The 19,714-nt window shown below is 29.3% G+C and overlaps 1 protein-coding gene across 11 annotated transcripts in view; it reads left to right on the plus strand.

Annotated features, from left to right (window-relative positions):
* The window catches only part of LOC123306194 (piezo-type mechanosensitive ion channel component), a 76,801-nt gene that overhangs the window by 42,746 nt on the left and 14,341 nt on the right, over nt 1-19,714 (plus strand). For 5 of the 11 annotated variants that reach the window (XM_044888096.1, XM_044888102.1, XM_044888097.1 and 2 more), the window contains exons 6-21: nt 29-185; nt 2,159-2,302; nt 6,117-6,291; nt 6,430-6,542; nt 7,971-8,237; nt 9,523-9,643; nt 9,733-9,932; nt 10,102-10,250; nt 10,939-11,240; nt 12,527-12,837; nt 12,909-13,244; nt 14,052-14,707; nt 14,867-15,372; nt 16,059-16,121; nt 18,170-18,288; nt 18,413-18,613. In XM_044888096.1, the coding sequence (XP_044744031.1) occupies nt 29-185; nt 2,159-2,302; nt 6,117-6,291; nt 6,430-6,542; nt 7,971-8,237; nt 9,523-9,643; nt 9,733-9,932; nt 10,102-10,250; nt 10,939-11,240; nt 12,527-12,837; nt 12,909-13,244; nt 14,052-14,707; nt 14,867-15,372; nt 16,059-16,121; nt 18,170-18,288; nt 18,413-18,613 (3,820 nt within the window). Of the gene's footprint in view, nt 1-28; nt 186-2,158; nt 2,303-4,572; nt 4,648-6,116; nt 6,292-6,429; nt 6,543-7,970; nt 8,238-9,522; nt 9,644-9,732; nt 9,933-10,101; nt 10,251-10,938; nt 11,241-12,526; nt 12,838-12,908; nt 13,245-14,051; nt 14,708-14,866; nt 15,373-16,058; nt 16,122-18,169; nt 18,289-18,412; nt 18,614-19,714 lie in introns of all 11 variants that reach the window. The other 6 variants (XM_044888100.1, XM_044888101.1, XM_044888105.1 and 3 more) reach the window with 6 other exon arrangements.

Below are 19,714 nucleotides of genomic sequence, written 5' to 3' on the forward strand. Positions count from 1 at the left end.
TTGGTACAAAATTAAATTTTGTTTTTAGACTGTTTGGTTTAGAAGTACTTATATCAGTCAATTGTGATGAACCACGTGATTTTATATATACCAAAACCGAATGGACCAGTTATGTTTCACCAATTACAGTATATTGTATGTATTTTATAATTATACAAATTGGATCATATTTAAGAAATCCACAGGTAATTTTATTTCTTTGTATATTTCTATTTTTTAAATATAATAGTTAATAAATGGGTACTAAAATATAACTAATAATTATTTTAGCACTAATTTTTTTTTTTGTTTAAAGTAGTTCAGTGCTTAAGTTTGAAATATAACATGTATTTCATAATTTACCTTTTTATTAAAAATTCTGTTACGGAATCAATTTTAGAAAATTTTTCAAAAGTAATTGTTTATTTTTAAAGAGAATAATTTTAATTCTTTAACTGATCCTAAACAAGAATACTAAATAGAACAAGATATTTCATTAAGTTAGAATAATATGTATGTAATGAGACTAAGCTTTCTGTTTCCGGAGCAGAATCTCCTCGTTTAAGTATGTGTACTAAAGTATATATAATATGTATTATACATATATTACATATTAAGGAATGTACAATGAAACCCCGGTAATCCGGCAAACGTTTTGTAATGCAGTGTCGAACTATCGAATTTGTCTAATTATAGAGTGTTGCTTAAGATTTCTTATAGCCCTGAATTTTTTGTATTTAGAATACCTTATAATCTGACAAATCGCAAATCCAATGATAAGATTCTATATGTTATACTCTAAAGTACAAATCTTACTTCATTATGTACGTCGAATAATAGACATGTCGGATTACAGGGGGCGCCGGATTAGCCAAGAAACGGTTTAGCGGGATTCCACTGTATATACATTTGATCAGTAGTCTTAATTTGAACATTCTGCACAGATGAAAGATTGAAACTCCTACATTATAGATACCTCACCTCGATATATTGACAACCATATACAATGCATTATTCTCCTTACAGTGGCTGTGTTTAGTGATGAGTACAATAACTAGCAATATGGTAATTCGCTCAGTGTGAGCGATAAATGTGATTTTATTATGTTCTGCCAGGAAGGACATAACCTATAGTGTATATGTTGATAACAACAATAACAAAACTAATTGATAAAAATGTCGGTTTATGCGAGCGCTGTCAAATATGGAGGGTAGAGGTTTTAACAGCAGTGCCATCTTTATTTAATGCTTTTGGGCGGAAACTTTTTGATACACTGAGATTGTCCTCCATATTGCGAAACTGAGCGTGTCATGCCGGCAATTTATTCAGCACTTGCGACCCATACCGAGCGATCATCTCCGCTAAACACAGCCAGTGTTCATGATCTTGAGTATGAAATCTTATGCAAAGTTAAAACATTAAAAAGTTAAAGATGGTAGTATTGTAACGTATACCTTACAAACATGCTTAAATTCTCGACTATAGCTTCATCTGCTTAAAATAGCATAATATTTTGTACTAAGAATGAAACTGGTTTCACTTTGCAAAAGTATTAGATCGGTCATACTTAGGAGAATAATTTTGTTAGGCATAGATTTGTACTTTCGAATTTTTCTACATCGAGGAGTAAATAATAGCTATGAAGAGCGACTAATGAATTCGGGTCTGGTTAATGGATAACATTGTACGTGTAATCTGACCTTTGTTTACGTTAAAAAGTTGCCTGATAACTGCTTGCCTTGTGTTTGAAGCTTTGGAATTCAAGTTTGTCTTAGGGTTTATAAGTCAACCGATCATTTTTATTAAACTAAAGTTATGCCACCTGGTTATTGCCAGGTAACTACTATAGAACTAATGAATTAATTATCCATGATTTAACCACCGCCTTCTCTCCATTTCGACGCACTTGATAGCTATTATCGTGAAAACGCATTTACTCTACCCACATAAAACTGTAATAATTAAAATTTAAATTTGTTAAATTAATTTAAATTCTGAACTACTTTGAACGTCTTTATTACTTCAAGGGTGATTTTTTTTAAGTTGATCTATAAAGTGGCTTGGTATGTGTTTTAGATTTTTATTTTCTGTTTGCTTTTTTTGTATTTTGTATTTTGTAATGAGTATGATTAATTAATAAATAATATGATTTGTTTCTTTGTCATTGGCTTCGCTTTAGTTTAAAAGGAAAAGTGGCACATTTTCACGTTTGGAGCGTGCTAGCTTAACTGGACCTTTAACACGTAAAATATCTGGTAAAGGAATGAGTCGACAAAATACGTTACATGTACGACGTTGGCAAAATGCAACCCGTAAAGTTAAAGTAAGATTTCATTTCCAATCAAATTGGATTTCCTCGATTGGATTGCTTTTCGAAACAAATTGCTTGTCATGAAAAATAGCTTTTAAACATTTTGTATATATTTATGTACATAATGATTTGCTGCATTCAGCTATTTCTAATTATTCGGGTAATTTATAATTAATATTTAAAATTAATAAATTTATTCAATCTAATTATTCTAAATTTTATAGTAAATAAAGTAGTATAAAAATTTCTCCGTAATAGCTGAATATATATTCAAATTTTTAATTTAGATTATTTTAAATCCATTAAGTGGATTTAATGAAATTTTGTTTGTTTGAAATATTAAGCTTAAGAGCTACATGCAATAAAAAGTACCATTCTTGCTAAGAGATTCTTAGAGGATTCCATACTGATTAAAAGTATATAAGATATAACTGTACCCTGCTACGCTTTGCTGTGGCACATTATTCTTGCATGGAAATAGATAAGAAGTTTAACAGCTAGTAATATTTACAAAATTTGATAAACCTCCGATAAAAGAATTCACAACTTTTAAACGGCTGAACTAATTTTCATGTACTTACAGTTAACAGTACAGATGAAATGTACTAATCATGCCCTTTTATTTGATACCTTACTTGGGTATTTAAAAAAAAAAAAAACGATTGTTCATTTTCCCTTCCACCGTCATATCCCTTTGCGTTGAGGGTTACAGTTTTGTAATGTACACGCCATGCCTTTTTATTCACTTAGATATGTTTGAAAATATTCGATTTTTCATCCCCAGTTCCAGCTTCCACACCTCTTTGCGTCGGGGATTAAAAATATATATAAACAATCTTTGAAGCGGATTTTATATCGTGTCAAAACTTGAGCCTAATCGATGCAGAACTTTTTTAGTTTTTGAAGATACACAAACCAACTTAACATTTTTATACAGTTTGGCAACCATCTCGTTAGCCATTTAAAGTATATGAAGTTAGAAGGGTTTTTATGGACGTGCTTATGTATAAGACAAAGAGGAAGTCTTCAGGCAATGTATTATGTGTTATGCGCACGGAATCATAACATTTATTAGTTGTTTATAAACATGACGACAGCCGACTTAAATCGATCAGTTATCTTCGTCAAAGTGTCCCTCACACACACAAAACATTGTCTTAAGACTCTCTTTGTCTTATACATAAGATCGTCAATAAAAACTCTTCTTACTTCATATATATTAAATGGCTAACGAGATGGTTGCCTTGCCAAACTATATATAGATTCGCAAATTTGTTTGGACCGTTATGGCTCGGATTCTTAAAATAAAAGATTCGAGGATATTATATTCCTTTGGCATTTTCAAACATTATAATTCAAATAATAAAATTAAGAATTTTGAGAAAATCCGAATTTGAAAAAAAAAAATCTTTTTATATATACCCACAATATTTAATATGATTATAATTTTTTTTTTTTTTTTTTGCATACACATTTTAAACTTTTTACACTCGGTGTTAGTAGAAAAGAATAGTGTCACCTGGTATATTATAAGACCCTTTTCTACTTAGACCGAGTGTGAGAGTGAATGCGAAATGAATAAAAAATTATACTTGGCACTTATCAACATACGGAGTGTTTTCAAAGGTCAACACATCGCTCTCTCAATTTCAGTTATAGATAATAGTTTTAGGCTGTTGTACAGTGCAGTAAGCGGAATTTACTTTGGTTGGAATTTTGTAATTTTTTGTAATATCTAATCGAGCGTTGTACAGAACTTTAAGAACACTTTGAATGTTAATCCAATTCCCATGGTAGTTTTTTAATGCTTGTAGCTCCAAGTATTTACAGAATTTTAGAACTTTTTACTATTATTTAAAAAAAAAAAGTATTTGTTTCTTTTGTTCTAAGCTGTTTACGTAAATTAAATTTCATAAACAATTTCTTGCTTTAAAAGAAAACATGAAAATATTTGCACTGTCGTCTTGTCTTGTATAGAATTTTCTATCACAAACTTTTTTTTTTTTTGCTGTACTGTTTCATACACTTTTCTTTAGTATGAAGTACGATATAAAAATTATATGAAATATTCATGCAAAAAAGCACTTTTTAGCACTTTTGCGAAGACCGTCTTATGCTTTTATTTACAATGTAATATTTCGTAATTTGTTCTATTTTTGAATTTTTTTTGATTTTATGTTCCAGTATTGTGGGGGAATTTGTATGTGTATTTAAAAAATTGTTTTGTTCATTGTTATTTTTATTTTTAAATCGTACTTTTTGGAAAATTTCTATTATTTTAGGTTAATATAGACAATGCTTTTGCACCTGCTTTGACAGCAACGCCCAGAATTCCAGATATTAATGAAAGAATTCCTGTATGTATTTTTGGTTTTCGACATTATAATTTAATAAAAACGAGCTTTGTTCAATTCTTTTTTTATTTGGGATGTATCAATAATAAATATGGAATGATTTTTTTTTTTTTTAATAAATGTTGTGTGCAATTACATTATAATACATCTAACTTAAATTGCATTAATCCTTCGAGGTTTACATTAAATCGATCACTTGTTTTTTCATCTCAAATTCCAAATAGAATGCCTGCCACCTTAAATCAAAGGGTGCAATTATCTCAGTGTATATTTTGTGAAAAATAGTTATGCAAAATTTTATTATATTTTCAAAAATTTTTGATCGAAACTTTTTGAGCGTTGTAAAAGATTTTTTTGATTATACGGTTGAGACTTTATTCAGAACTAAGAAAATATAATTTCTATCCCTCAATTTTTGAAAACTCCGCAACTTCTTTAACATTCAAAATTTCTTAGAAACATTGCTCTCAACAATTTTTCTTACACCTATTTTTCACGTAAACTAAATATTGATGGAGGCAATTGAAATCGACTTAGAAATTCAAGATGGTGGTTTCTTCAAATGAAATGTTAGTTGGGGAAATCAAAATGAAATCAAATGATCTGATATCTTAATTGGAATTAAAATTTCTCTATCTTCAACTTAACGAAAACTTACTATCATATTGCTGTTAATCGAATTAGATTTCTGAGAATAATTCGCCTAGGATTCAATCTTCCATATTTATAAAAATAAATTGTATAGTAAATGTAGTTAGGTCAGTTAACTAAAATATTCTTATATGCTATATTAAAATCATGGATTTTGCAGGGTTTTTTGATACTAAAACTTTTTTGATATACTATATCTCTTTTCAAGGGAGGAAAGTATGAGGGTTGATATTTTGAAGTAGGAGGGGCGTAAACAGGAAGATATTAGAGGAGGATGACACTGATTCAGATTCCTTCAGTTTTTATCCAAACAGTGACTAAAACAAAATTCTGAATCTTTTTCTGTGTTCTTTTTCGTTTTCGGTAGGGGGTACACCTCCTTGCGCCCCTACCGACGCCCATGAGCTTAAAATTGATATAATATGCGGTGAGGACAATGTTCAAATAATAAGATACTTGAATAAAAAATGCAAAAGTCATATTTCCCAAAAAATTAGAGAAAGGAATGTTTGTTGACATGCCAACACCCTGTTTTGCTTAGTATTATTTTATTAATCGAACCCTTTAGCTCATTACAAAAAACTGAGCAGAAAGTTTATTTAAAAAAAATACATATTTTACCTACCTACGACCTTTATTAAGATGGTGAAAATGAAAAATCAGCTACAACACCCCTCTTTATTAATTGCTCTTGTGTAATAAATAATTTTTGAAATCGGTGATTTTAATCCAGCATATAACAAATCTACGTAATATTTTTACTTATCAGACCTAACTATAAATAGAATAGGATATTTACTTCATGATAAAAAAATTTTTAGTTATTGCGTGCAGTTAGTACATCGCATGGAACTGGATCTAGACTAAGCGCATCATCAAGGAGTGGAGGCGATGCAAGTACAACTGATAACATACCGATGCAGCCAATAGGTTCGAAATTTTCTATAAAACACTTAGGGGAGGGTCGCCGAGATACTTTTGGGGGTTTGAAACAAGGTATGTTATTTAAATATGACGTAATTCCTCGGCGAACCTATTATGCAAACGTTTGATATTTTAGTATCAAGCAAACGTTTGAATTTACATTACAAAAATTTTGATTATTTTTTTTAATGAATAATTCTTTTTACGTAGGAGACGAACAAGAAGAAAGTGTTACCTGCTTGGAAACCACGTTTTATGCAATTTGTTCATTACTATATGTTATAATTCGTTCATCATATTTGGCCACGAATATTATCATGATGGTTAGTTAAATTTTTATTTATGATAGGGAAACATATTGTTTCTAAGAATTAAAAATGAAAGATTTTATTTAAAATTATTTTTCCAAATTATTTGAAAAAAAAAAAAAAAAAAAAAAAAGAAAAGTTATTTAACAACTCAATTAACCAAGAGGATCGAGAGTGACAACCGCAGAATATAAATATATAAAGAGAACGATCATAATGTTAAACAAATTTCTTTAAATTTGATACATGCTTCTTTAATACTAAGGAGCACTGAGATCCAAAGGACGGTTTAAAAACTTGCCAGAGAATATTTTTTTGTAAAAACATTTGAAACAAAACTTTCAAGAAACAAATAAATATATTTTGTGGGCTTATTGGCGTAAACTTGATATGGGCGTTGAAGCCCTAAAGTCACCATTAGATTTATTGTTGAAAATCACTTAAGAATTACTTGCGCTTTATAAAAATGCAGCCCACCTAATAGAATAATCATCTGTTCCGTTACTATATAAATAGAATTTTTGGGTTACCCTAATAGGCTGTGGAATACCACGATTTTTTTAAATGATGAATACATATTTTGATACTTCATGAGTGTTTGTCTTTTGAAAAAACGCAGCAAGGAATTTGTCGGACACTAGGTATGACCACTTAAAAACATTAATAACTATTAAACAATTAAGCAAGAGTGAACCATGTATGTATTTAGAAACAAAACACTTAAGAACGGTATGTTCGAGGTGCTCTTACAAGATCATCGATGCTGTATTTTTATCGGGCAAAATATTTTATTGTTTAATGAATATTAATGTTATCAAGTGGTCATAATGTCTGACAAATTCCCTGCTGTGTTTTTTCACAACCTTTTGGGAAAAAATCGTAGAGGAAAGTTTGGTAAACTTATTAAAAGTAAAGCACTCACGAAGTTTCAAGAAATGCATTTATCATCCAAAAAATGGCCTAGAATTGTATGTAATATTTCCGTATAGTAGAGCCCTGAACAACATCACATACCGCTTGAAATAAGAGAGAGATCCTTAGATCTCTTATGTATTAGAACTATAATGTTCAGTCGCTCGACCAATAGCATGAGTCGCACCTCATGGATAGACTTAATTATAGATCGACTTTATTTATGTCTGATCAACAACCGCTCAAATTTGCTTTGTTTTTTTTTATTAAAGAAAATGAGACGAACTGCATTCACTCTGCCCTCTACAACCTCAAGTTTATTTAAAAGCGCTTCATACGTGCTGGCAACAATATTTTAACGTTTAAAAAGTTTTCTTTGGAAACTATTCTAACCAAATGGATATAATGAATGAAGTTCAAAAATTAGTTTTTATTTATTTAAAAATAAATAAAATTATTTACAAATAATTAAATAATTCTTTCACTTAATTACATGACAAAAAATTTATGCATCTTCTCTATTATTTTTAGACTTGGAGTATCACTTTTCATAGTTGGTTAACATTTGTTTTATTATTGTGGGCAAATATTTTATGGTTATTCCCAAATCAAAGACGATCAATGTTACGTTCAAGTCCTTTATTGGTTTTATATGCTATATTTTTGTTACTTTCTCAGTATATATATACTTTAGACTTGAAAGAAACAGAACTGCCTTCAAAAATTCAGGGATATAATTTAAAGCAAATTGGATTTTATCGACCGGAACATTTTAGGTGTTTTCCAATAATTATAAAAGTAAGTTTTTATTATAAAAAACATCTATAATTTAATTTGGAGTTTGGTTTTAAGTTATCCCACCTTTCATGGTATACATAATTATGACGAAAAATTAAAAATTCAGATTTCTATATTAGAATTATTCATTAATACCTTGGTATCTTGAGAAGTTTTAGTACTGTAATTCTTGCATATAAATACAAAAAAAAAAAAAAAAAAAAAAAAAAAAAAACATTTATTTAACAAAAAGAATATTAGTCCTTCTAAAATCCAAAATATTTGGTTGAATATGAAATTGGAGATCTGATACCAATAAATGGGCCATGCTGAATCCCCTGAAACTGACTTATTAGTTTCGTTTTCATAATTGGTATGGGTATATAAATACAGTGTGGCCAATTAAATCGACATCACACGGGAAACTTTTTTATTATTTGTTTTATAGAAAAAAGTTATTTTTGATAAAAAGTCCTACATGGTCTAAAACGCATAATGAAATAATCATTATATCAATATTTTGCATTCGTATACGAGGTTTGTTGAAAAATGTAAATTTTTCCAGCAGTAAAGTATCTTTATTTTTTACAATATCGACAATCTTTATTAAAAAAAGTTGATTCTAATTGTAAACTATGGTCAGATATCCAATATTATCCATTTCCCATGAAAAAACATATTTTGTTATTTTTACTAATTCTTCTCTGTTAGCATTGAGAAGAGTTAGTAAAAATATGTATTTCATGGTAGATGGAAAATATTGGATATCTGACACCTCTGAGTTTTCAATTAGAATCAACTTTTCTTAATAAAGGTTGTCCATATTGTAAAAAATAAAGATATTTTACTCCTGAACAAAATTTACATTTTCAACAAACCTCGTATACGAATGCAAAATATTGATATATGATTATTTCTGAATAAATGTGTTAGATTTTAGAAGGAGTGTACGGATAGTCTGTAACACCTGATATAGTCATATTTCGATGTTGAATTTACAATATATGTGTGTCTAAATATAGGAAAATTGAAATATCAAAGTCTGAGAATCCTCCTTCATTTTAATTAAATTAAATTAGAAGTTGCATAAGATTCTGTTGATTGAATTGGGATACGTTTCGATAAAAAAATCATTAGTTTCACTAGGAAAAGCATATTTCAATTTTTGTATTATTTTCTACTTAAAACTTATTCATTCTAAAATTTAAAAATTTGATTTTTTTCTTATAACAACGAATTCTTAGTAAATCACGATAAAAAAAATTGACAGATGAAAGTAATTAAGTTTATTTAAATGCAATTTTAGAGTCTGTTTACCTGCATGTTTTGGGTAACAATGCGGCAATACATGCAAGAACGAAAAGAAGCAAAGCAAAATTCTGCAATAGCAGATATGGTATCTCCATTACAAGTAACTATGGGTGCAGGTAAATAACCATATTTTAACTATTATTTAAGAAAACATAATTACCTGCATTTAAAAAAAATATAAATATAAATTTGATTATTCCTACAGCAATGAGTGGAAATGCAGAAGAAATGCAAGAAAATCAATTTGTAAAAAATATCGGTATTTGGGCTAAATCGTTGCTTACTAAATATTGGATATGGATTGTGGCTGGTACTTTGTTTTTAAGTGGTATAACTGGACATCGTATTACCGGATTTCGCATTATATATATGGGCTTATTTTTAATATTTTTGTTTTTATTCCAGGTAATTAGTAAATACAAATTTCCTTTTTGCATAACATTTATATAACTGGTTCAATGCGCTTTCATCCTTGTATAAATTTTAATTAACTTCTTTAATTCACGAAAATTAATTTAGGTAATTATTTAAATATATGAGAACGGAGAACTAATTAAATTGATATTGTTTTTAGGCATCATGGCGTATTTGGTGCAAATTTATGTATTCATTCTGGTTGATTGTAATCATTTATTCAATGTTCATTTTAATTACTGTTTATACATATCAATTTGATAATTTTGAAGATTATTGGAGAAAATATCTTTTTATACCCGTTACACTGTGAGTATCTATAAAGGTTAAATTTTTTAGCGAAAATATTTTTGCGATAAACTATTAACACTTATCTCTCAATATATTCAATTATCTCGTCAGTACAAATACTGCTCTAGCGAAGTCATATAAGTGTGCTCTATTGAAAACTTACCTTGTAAAAATTCATGTTTACATGTGTTATTATTTTATCGCTTGATGACAGGAGTTTTTGTTACTCAACGTTTCAAGTTTTCTCTTTTGACATCTGGTGCGGAAAATGGAAACCAATATATGTACGCGTTTTAGGAATGTCTTGTCCATATACTAATATTCTTTTTTCGAAATAAATTCACAAATCAATTTTCACACAATTCAAATGCTAAAATACGATATAATTATCTCTTTTGTAAATTATATGTGGCTAACTGGACATATAAATATTGCTACGCACAGTTTCGAAATTGAGTTTTTTGTAGATCGGCTCGTTTGTTTTGAAACATAGTGACATTTTTGGCATTGTATAAAAGTTTACTTAAGGCATAATTCTATAGAGATTGTTAATAAACTTTACCAATTTTACTGCCAAACATTCTTTAAAATAACCTTACCTAACTATTATCAAGTGAAAATTGAATATTTTAATCGTTGAAATTACCGAAAACCTATAATATACGAAAAAAAAAATAAAATAAAATAAATGTTTATAATGTTCAAGGCAAAATGACATAGGCCTAGAAACGTATGCTACAGCTGAATTATTTATGCGCCTCTTACAACCAACGTTTTTCGTTATTATTTCTGTCATACAAATGCATTATTTCCATAACGATTTCTTAAAAATGACCAAATTCACAACATCAACGGATACAGAACAAACAGATACCAACACTATACAAACAGAATCAAATGCTGAAGCAACAAGGCATGTATCAATATCTGCAGATCCTCGTAGTGAAGGTGAATCTATCAAACATGGAAAAGATAATTCATCTTCAGGAACCCCGACAAAAAAAAGACGTAAGTTATTTTTAATTTGTTTGTTCTCCGTATAATAAAAGTAGCCGAGAAATCGACTGAAATAAAGATTGCTTTCCTGTATCAAAGTTCTAAATTTGAAAGGAAGCGGCAGTAAACTTTATTGATTGATGCACTATCGACAACTTTATTATTTTTGAAACAACATTATTACAAATAATACTGAAATTTATTATTTACATACCGTTTGACTAAAAAGAGACATAGAATTTAGAAGAGACAAGAACATTTTTTCATTTTATATATATTATTACTAGCAGTTATGCACTCGCTTCGATTGGCAATTTTAACTTTAAAAGCAAAGACAACCGCCCTATAGTCTTCACTTCACCTGTCCTCACTTATCTACCCTTTTGTTTTATTCCGCGAGACAGCACCATTTTTGTTAAATGATCAATACATACTTGAAACTTCCTACAAAAATTTTGCTAAAATATCTTTTTCTACAGGCTTTTCGAAAATATCTCGTAATTCTGAAAATGGTAAACTTTTTCACAACAAGCGCTTGGTATTAAATTGAAGTTGAAACTATATTGTAGGTTTACCATATTCTACAAATGAGTTTTTTTTGTAAAGATGTAACTGTTGATGCTTGACGCTGGCTATGGGCGTCAAATTAGGGTTCCACCTAGGTGAAAAAGAATAAAGTTATGCCCAGCGACAAATTGTAAAAATGAGCGACAAAAAAGTTTATTAATATCGAAAGTCAATATCTCGAGATATACATACTAAAAGTAATTTTCTAACCTCTCATTTTTAATCAAATGCAGGGTAATGATAAATAAACAACTATATTCATAATAGCTGGTGAATATGTTATCAATTGTGGGTTTCTCAGTGCCAAAAGAATTATATGAGCTCTGTCAAAGAAAATATACACCAAAGAAATTTGGTCAATCAATCCTGAGAATAAAAAGCTAAACTATGTTTAGCTTATTACGATGTGGCGTTGCTAAGTTTTTTCCAGATAGCACCACGGCCTAAACAGACCTGGAGACTTAATTTGACGAAAAACTCAGCGTCAACATGAAAATGCACATGAAAGTAAACATTTGTGACATATAGCGCTTTCAATGATTAGAATGTTGCGCTCAAGAAGAATTAGTGCTGCCGCAATAAACACAATTATTATAACAAAATAATATTTCATATACATGCAAATTCTGTATTTTTCTCTAATTTATATATCTATCCTTCTCGGTTGCCCTATTGTTTAAAAATATATGATTGTACCGTTTAAAGTTTCATTTATACCTTTACTTTTCTAGATAAATTTAATTGGAAAAAAATTAAAAGTTTATTATGTGATATTGTGGATGTATCATGGGTTTTCTTTGAATTTCACATGATGAAACTTATATTAATCAGTGCAATGATAGTATGTACATATGATGTTGCGGCAATACACTTTCTATTAGTTGTAATGGCTGTGATCGCAATACCATTGGGAACAAAATTGCGATCTACATTTAGAATTGTAGCATTAGGATTAGTTAGTATAATGCTTTTACTGCGTATGATTTACCAGATTGAATACATACATCACAGTAAATGGGATGTAAATTGTACGAGTGAAGATGTAAGTATTTTTCTTTGGATAGATTACCAAAAAATTCATTTATTCTAACTTTAAGTTTTATTTTGTTTTAGAATCTAAACTCTGACATTTCCGATAATAATGGTACTGCGGATATCAATGATGATATTAATCCCAACAATAATTTAGCCAAATGGCTTGGATTTCAAAAATTAGGACAAAATGAATCATTATTCGATTTACTAAAATGGTATATATTATATATCATGATATCAACGTTTGCAACTGTTGTTGACATCAGGCAATTATATCATCGCCAAAGTCGAAAATTATCGTTAATAAGACCGACAGTTATGTTTCCAAATATCTCAAGAGTTGATGCTGATAAGGACACTTGGCATTGTTTGAAATATTTCTGTAATTATGGATATTATAAGTTTGGTGTAGAGGTTAGTTTACGTTATTATACCATGTATATATGAAATATAAATAGTATATTAAGTTTAGTCCCAAGTTTGTAACGCTTAAAAATAATGATGCTAGGAAAAAAATTTTGTCATAGGTGTTCATAGAATCACCTAATTAGTCCATTGCCGGTTGTCCGTCCGTCCGTCCGTCTGTGGACACGATAACTCAAAAACGAAAAAAGATATCGAGCTGAAATTTTTACAGCGTACTCAGGACGTAAAAAGTGAGGTCAAGTTCGTAAATGAGCATCATAGGTTAATTGGGTCTTGGGTCCGTAGGACCCATCTTATAAACCGTTAGAGATAGAACAAAAGTTTAAATGTAAAAAATGTTCCTTATCAAAAATTAAACAACTTTTGTTTGAAACATTTTTTCGTAAACATCACTGTTTACCCGTGAGGACGCCAATTAGGCCGAAATTTTATAATATGTGTACAAACTATACACTAAATGTCGGTCGGTAATGCAGAAACCTATAAAGTCATTTACATATGTACTATACTTTATTAGTTATGTATGTGTCACATGTTTGTATGTGTAATGTGATAAAGAAATCAACACTGACTATGCATGGTATTTCAACAATTAACTCAGTCAATTGTTTGTTTTCACTTGTTTTTATTTTATTGTTAAGATTTTACCCCCACGAAAAATCCGAAAAATAAATATATTTCTAGGAAAAACAAATTTATCGGCCAATGTAATTTTCAACTACGACAGGACTACATTGATTGAATTTAATATAAAAACACTTAAATGTTGTATTAAAAATAATGAATTATTTTCAGTGCTCTCTACTTGGAACGGCGACTGTTGTCTGTTTTCGCACAGATATCTATGCAGTAATTTATGGAATATGGTTGGTAGCATTATGTATATCAAGTCGTGAAAGAATTCAAAAAATGTGGTCTCTCTACATCGGATTTATTGTTATCGTAATACCTTTGCAATACTTTTGTGTGGTTGGGTTGCCACCAAATTTGTGTATTGATTTTCCATGGAGTGATACAGAATTATTGAGACGAATACAAGATTGGTTCTTTTTAATGGATAATAAAATACCACCACCGGCTACTAAAATTATTTTGGACTTTATTCTTTTAATATTATTGGTGCGCCAGAAAATTGTTTTCTCAATTGAAGATCGATTTGATAGAGTTGATGTGGAGTATGCAGGTGGCAGTAATAAGGATATTATTAAAGATGCTGATATCATCGATTTCGTAAATCCTGTGCCAGATTTTGTTACAACCATTAAGAATTGGCTAGATATTTGGAAGCGTGCTGTTTTTATAGCTTTTCTTTGGATTATTTTAGCAATAATTTTCTTAACTGGTACAAATCGTGTGAATGTATTTTCAATTGGATATCTAATTGGTACATTTATATTTTTATGGCAAGGATCTGATTTATTTTTGCGTCCGATTGCAAATATTGTTAAAATGTAAGTTCAAAATCAAATTGAATTAAATTTTTTTTCTTAAAAACTCGCTTTTAAGAAGATTAAAAAGTTAATTACCCAAGTAAATTGTTGATTTGCCAAATAGAAATTCAGATAACACAACCTCTAAAATATTCATGACAAGGTTCGTTACTGTTTTAGATGGGAGCATTTAATTATTTACAATGTTTTTGTAATTATGATGAAGGCAAGTTTACAAATACTCGGGTGTATATTTATAAGAGTGACAGAAAGCTATTCATGTTGGGCAATTGAAATGTTTGGAATTGGTTGCATTCGATATTTTTCGGATCTATTTGCAAATGTTGCACCAGATCCTTTAGATAATGACGAGAGATGTGCAGTTATACCAAACAGCGATGTTAGCTTAAATTGGGATTTGGCATGTTTTGCGTGCTTAATTTTCCAACGGCGTATATTTAAAAGTTATTACTTTTTCCATATCATTGATGATACAAAAGCAATGACAATTTTGGCTTCACGTGGTGCAGAACTGATTGAAGATTTGCGTGGTAAACATGTGAAAGAACAAGAGGAGAAGGAAAAATTGATATTGGAAAATATTAAAACAAAAATGGATCGCATTAAAGAAAATCAGCGAAAAATTCAGGGTCCTACGTACAAAGAACCTGATAGTCATTATGTCGGTGAGTAATTTCTACATTATTGTTGTTTTTATTTAAATATTAATTTAGCCTGAAAATCGTCATGAACCATAATGATTTGTACTCTTCATAAAAAAGATGGTGTCGTACCTCTCGCGCAATCTTCAAGTTTAACATCTTCTTGTACATCACCAGCTGGATATCATACACCTATAAGTGAAGGTGGAACTCCACCACTCATAGCAGGCTCGGCGCTTCAACCGCCCTCTCCTTGTTCGGCACTTATGACTGTTTCATTGGATGGTTATTTAGATCCACAACGTATGTCATTCGAATCTCCGCCACATTCAGATTTAAATCAACGTGCCCCATCTCTTGATGATAGTTTTCCGGTATTTTCCCCACCTCCATATGGCGATGTTGTTAATGAGCAGCCTGCGTCAATACTAAGACGACGAGGACATCATTTACGACAAATTTCAATTGGCCCACCATGGATGGGTGGTTTAACTACCCCACGACAATCAGTTATTTCATACGCATCACGATCACCACAAAGTCATCATACATGTAACGTTTTCCACCGATTTGTTCTAAAAATGAAGCTGTTAATAATGTGCTTCGTTAGATTTTTATTCATTATCGTTTGAATTTCTTCTTAGAGACGTTTTTAATGTTTTTTTAAATTATTTACTTTTTGTTTGTTTCAATATATTTTCATTGCACAGATCATCTGTTTCGTCCACATCGGCCGTTATATCGAAAAAGGGTACCACGATCATACCGAGAGGGTAATAAATATAAATAATATTTGTAAATATAAAACATCTAAGCAAAGCTTTTTTATAACGCTTATAACAGGGAATAACAGATTGCGGCTGTGATTAACTATAAACGTAAGGTGATACTTTAAATTTGCTTTTACTATTTCTACAATCTTTTTCTGTGATTATATGTTTAATTTTTTTTTCTTAATTTACTAAAATTACAATATTTTAAATAATAATTATAAATTTATATTAATATATGCTTAAAATTAACCATTTGTTTATAATCATTGACTGGCTAGACTAAAATTCTTTTTAATATTATTTAATAAATTGAACTTGTACAACTCATCAACAGTTTTTTTAAATAAAAATCTTTCAATGCATGATATTAAACATGTGAGAGAATTGGACACGGCTATTGTACAAGTCTGAAGCTTAGATAGTAGAGCTCAGGCTCAGATTGCAGGCCCAGCAAGTCCGTAGTTGAAGGTTCGATTTCCGCTTATGTATACCTTTCCTCATATCTACAGCAACGTTATCAAGAATTTTAAAGTAATTTATTTTATTTTATCGCATTTTATCTATAATCTAGATATTTTTATAATATCTGTTCGTATTTGAATACAATATAAACCGATAATAAAGGTACTAATATAATTGGTACTCACTGTCTAGTCTGTCAATGACAAACCTAAAACCAGTAATGAAAACAACCAATTATTTATGTATATACGTCGTGTTGTAAAAAAAAAGACCGAAACTCTAGAACTGTTTGAAAAAAGTAATTTTAGAAGAAAAATGTTTATGCAAAAAGGGTCAATGGAATTATGCCAAGTAGTTATTTGGACTTTCAAGGTCATTAAAAAGTGTACTCTTGGCTCATAATTGGAAAGAAATAGACGATAAGTTTAAATTTACAAAGTTAATTTGTATATTTCAATTTTTTTGGTTTTTAAATTTAAGAGGATAATAAGGGGAGAGGAGTAGATAGCAGTTTTAAATTATTTTGTAAATGCATTATTAAAAAATTTTCAGGATTTATGAAATAACAAAGATATGATGTAGTGAGGTAGTGATTTTCATTACTAGTTTTTGGTCAAAATTATTTATAAAATTGTAAGATTATGTACATTAGCTTAATTAGGTTTTTGGTCAAAAGTATAGGTAAACGTTTTAGTGTAATTATTTGAGGTATCGTGAAAATTTGTGCTGCACTAAAAATAATTTCGAAAATCTGGTAGAAGAGTCGAGTCGAGAGACCTGGCACAGGGCATATACTTTTGTCAGGTCTACGTTTTTATATGTAGACATTAAAAAAATGTTAAATTATAAATTTTCTTAAATATAAAATAGATCTCATTATAGATTTAGGTACTATATGATTATTTTAAGATTATTTTAATTTGCATTCAATGATAATTCGATGATTCGATGTACTATTATTATTAAGTTAAGAGTTTGTTAATTATAATTAATTATACCTGTTTCCATGAATGATGAGTGAGTGACATATTCTCTTCGAGGAATCTTATCTAGAAACTGATATATGTTTTCTATATAAATCAATTACCCGAATGTGATAAAATTTTCCGTGATTTCTTATTTACTTTTGAAAAGTAACGTTTCTTCTAATACACATTAATTAATATACTATACAATTCTACGCACTTTTTTGAAGATAATATTGTTAAATTGTTATTTTATGGGTATAATATATTTTATTGGGTTGCATCTTTTGTAAAATATTGTAATTATTATAAAATAATAATAATCATCACTTACGTTCATTTATTAATAACAGTGTGTTTCTCAGCACGATTTAACGGTTCATTTCGGTGTATTTAACATGAAATCACCCTACTGGCATTAATAAAGGAACGCAAGTATAATAAACTTTTCAGTAAAATAAAATCAAGTATAGTTTTTCAGTTGGAGTTTTTTTTAAAAATTTTTTTTACTGAAAAGTTTTTTATGTGATAACTTTGTTATTTTATATTCTGTAAATATGCATAGAAAATATATTATCACACTCTTAAAAATAACTAATTAATTATATTGATTTATTTCAGCTATTCGTTCTGGAGATTATTACATGTTTGATAATATTGAAGATGAGGAAGATATTGATTACATCCAAAAACAAGAAGAAAGTAAAGGATTAAAGAGTGACGATGTAACTTTGGGCGAGGTGAGCAATTTTAACTTTACAATTATTACCTTTACTCTATGATTTCTAACCCAAATATTAACATTGCATTTGTATTACGAGCAGCTTTACTAATTAATAATTAACGAACATCTTTTCTTAACAGCTCATATCAACCGTATTAAAAACTAAAGATTTTTCAACAAAAACAATAATATTGCATGCACGCTCTTTAGAACGCATTAGAGCTTTACGGCGTGCAAGTATGCCATCTAGCGGTGAACCACTTGTTAGGCGACAACAGTCGACAATATCTGCGCCTTCGCATCTCCCATCCACTACCACTCGTTCCGATCCTAATAAAGAAGTGAGTTTATCCTTTTTCCACTTTCAATGTTTTCAATTTGTTTTGCGCTTTATGAATTCATATATGATTTTATTTCAAGAGTATGCTTTAAAAAAATGTTATTCCTTTGTGTGCACTGATATTTAGATAATTTTTAACCAAAGTTCCTAGCGGACATGTGGAATGTATTTAATTTCAGGTGAAGTTTGAATATCGATTTTTTTAACCTGGATAATATTATACAGCTAAAAATATTAAGAAAAAGAATTGTTTCAATTTGTTATATATATTTTTTTAGAAAACAAAAAAAATATTTTTAATACTCAGTGATTTTGTTAAAAATAATTAAAAGTATAGCCCCTTAAAATATCAGATAGCCTCCACATTAACCAAGATTAAGAGATCATATACAAGTCAGGTGTCCTCTAAGGGTTAAAAATTATCCATTAATCCAACCTTTTTTTTTTGTATTGTCTAGTAAAGATGGACAATTTTCTTTTTTAATCATTTATGTGGATATTGGTTTGTATTATTTATTACAGTTTCATTTATTAAATTCAAATTATCTTGTTTGTGGGTAAAAACAAACAATTTTTTTTACATTTTGGCTTAAATAATTTCATAATTTGAAAAATTGTAAATACAGTTTAAAAGAACATAGTTATACATTGTTTGCCTGACACTTATAGAAACAGAAATTAAATTATTTTCTTCACAGAACACCCAAAAAATTTGAAGCCGATAATAATAGTACCGTTTATAATTATACCATGTATATATGAAATATACATAGTATATTAAGTTTCGTCCCAAGTTTGTAACGCTTAAAAATATTGATGCTACGAAAAAAATTTTGGTATAGGTGTTCATAAAATCACCTATCGAGCTGAAATTTTTACAGCGTACTCAGGACGTAAAAAGTGAGGTCAAGTTCGTAAATGAGCATCATAGGTCAATTGGGTCTTGGGTCCGTAGGACCCATCTTGTAAACCGGTAGAGATAGAACAAAAGTTTAAATGTAAAAAATGTTCCTTATAAAAAAATAAAAAACTTTTGTTTGAAACATTTTTTTGTAAACATCACTGTTTACCCACAAGGGCGTTAATTAGGTGCAAATTTTAT

This window comes from Chrysoperla carnea, chromosome 1 (assembly GCF_905475395.1).
Source record: "Chrysoperla carnea chromosome 1, inChrCarn1.1, whole genome shotgun sequence".
Taxonomy (NCBI): Eukaryota; Metazoa; Arthropoda; class Insecta; order Neuroptera; family Chrysopidae; genus Chrysoperla; species Chrysoperla carnea.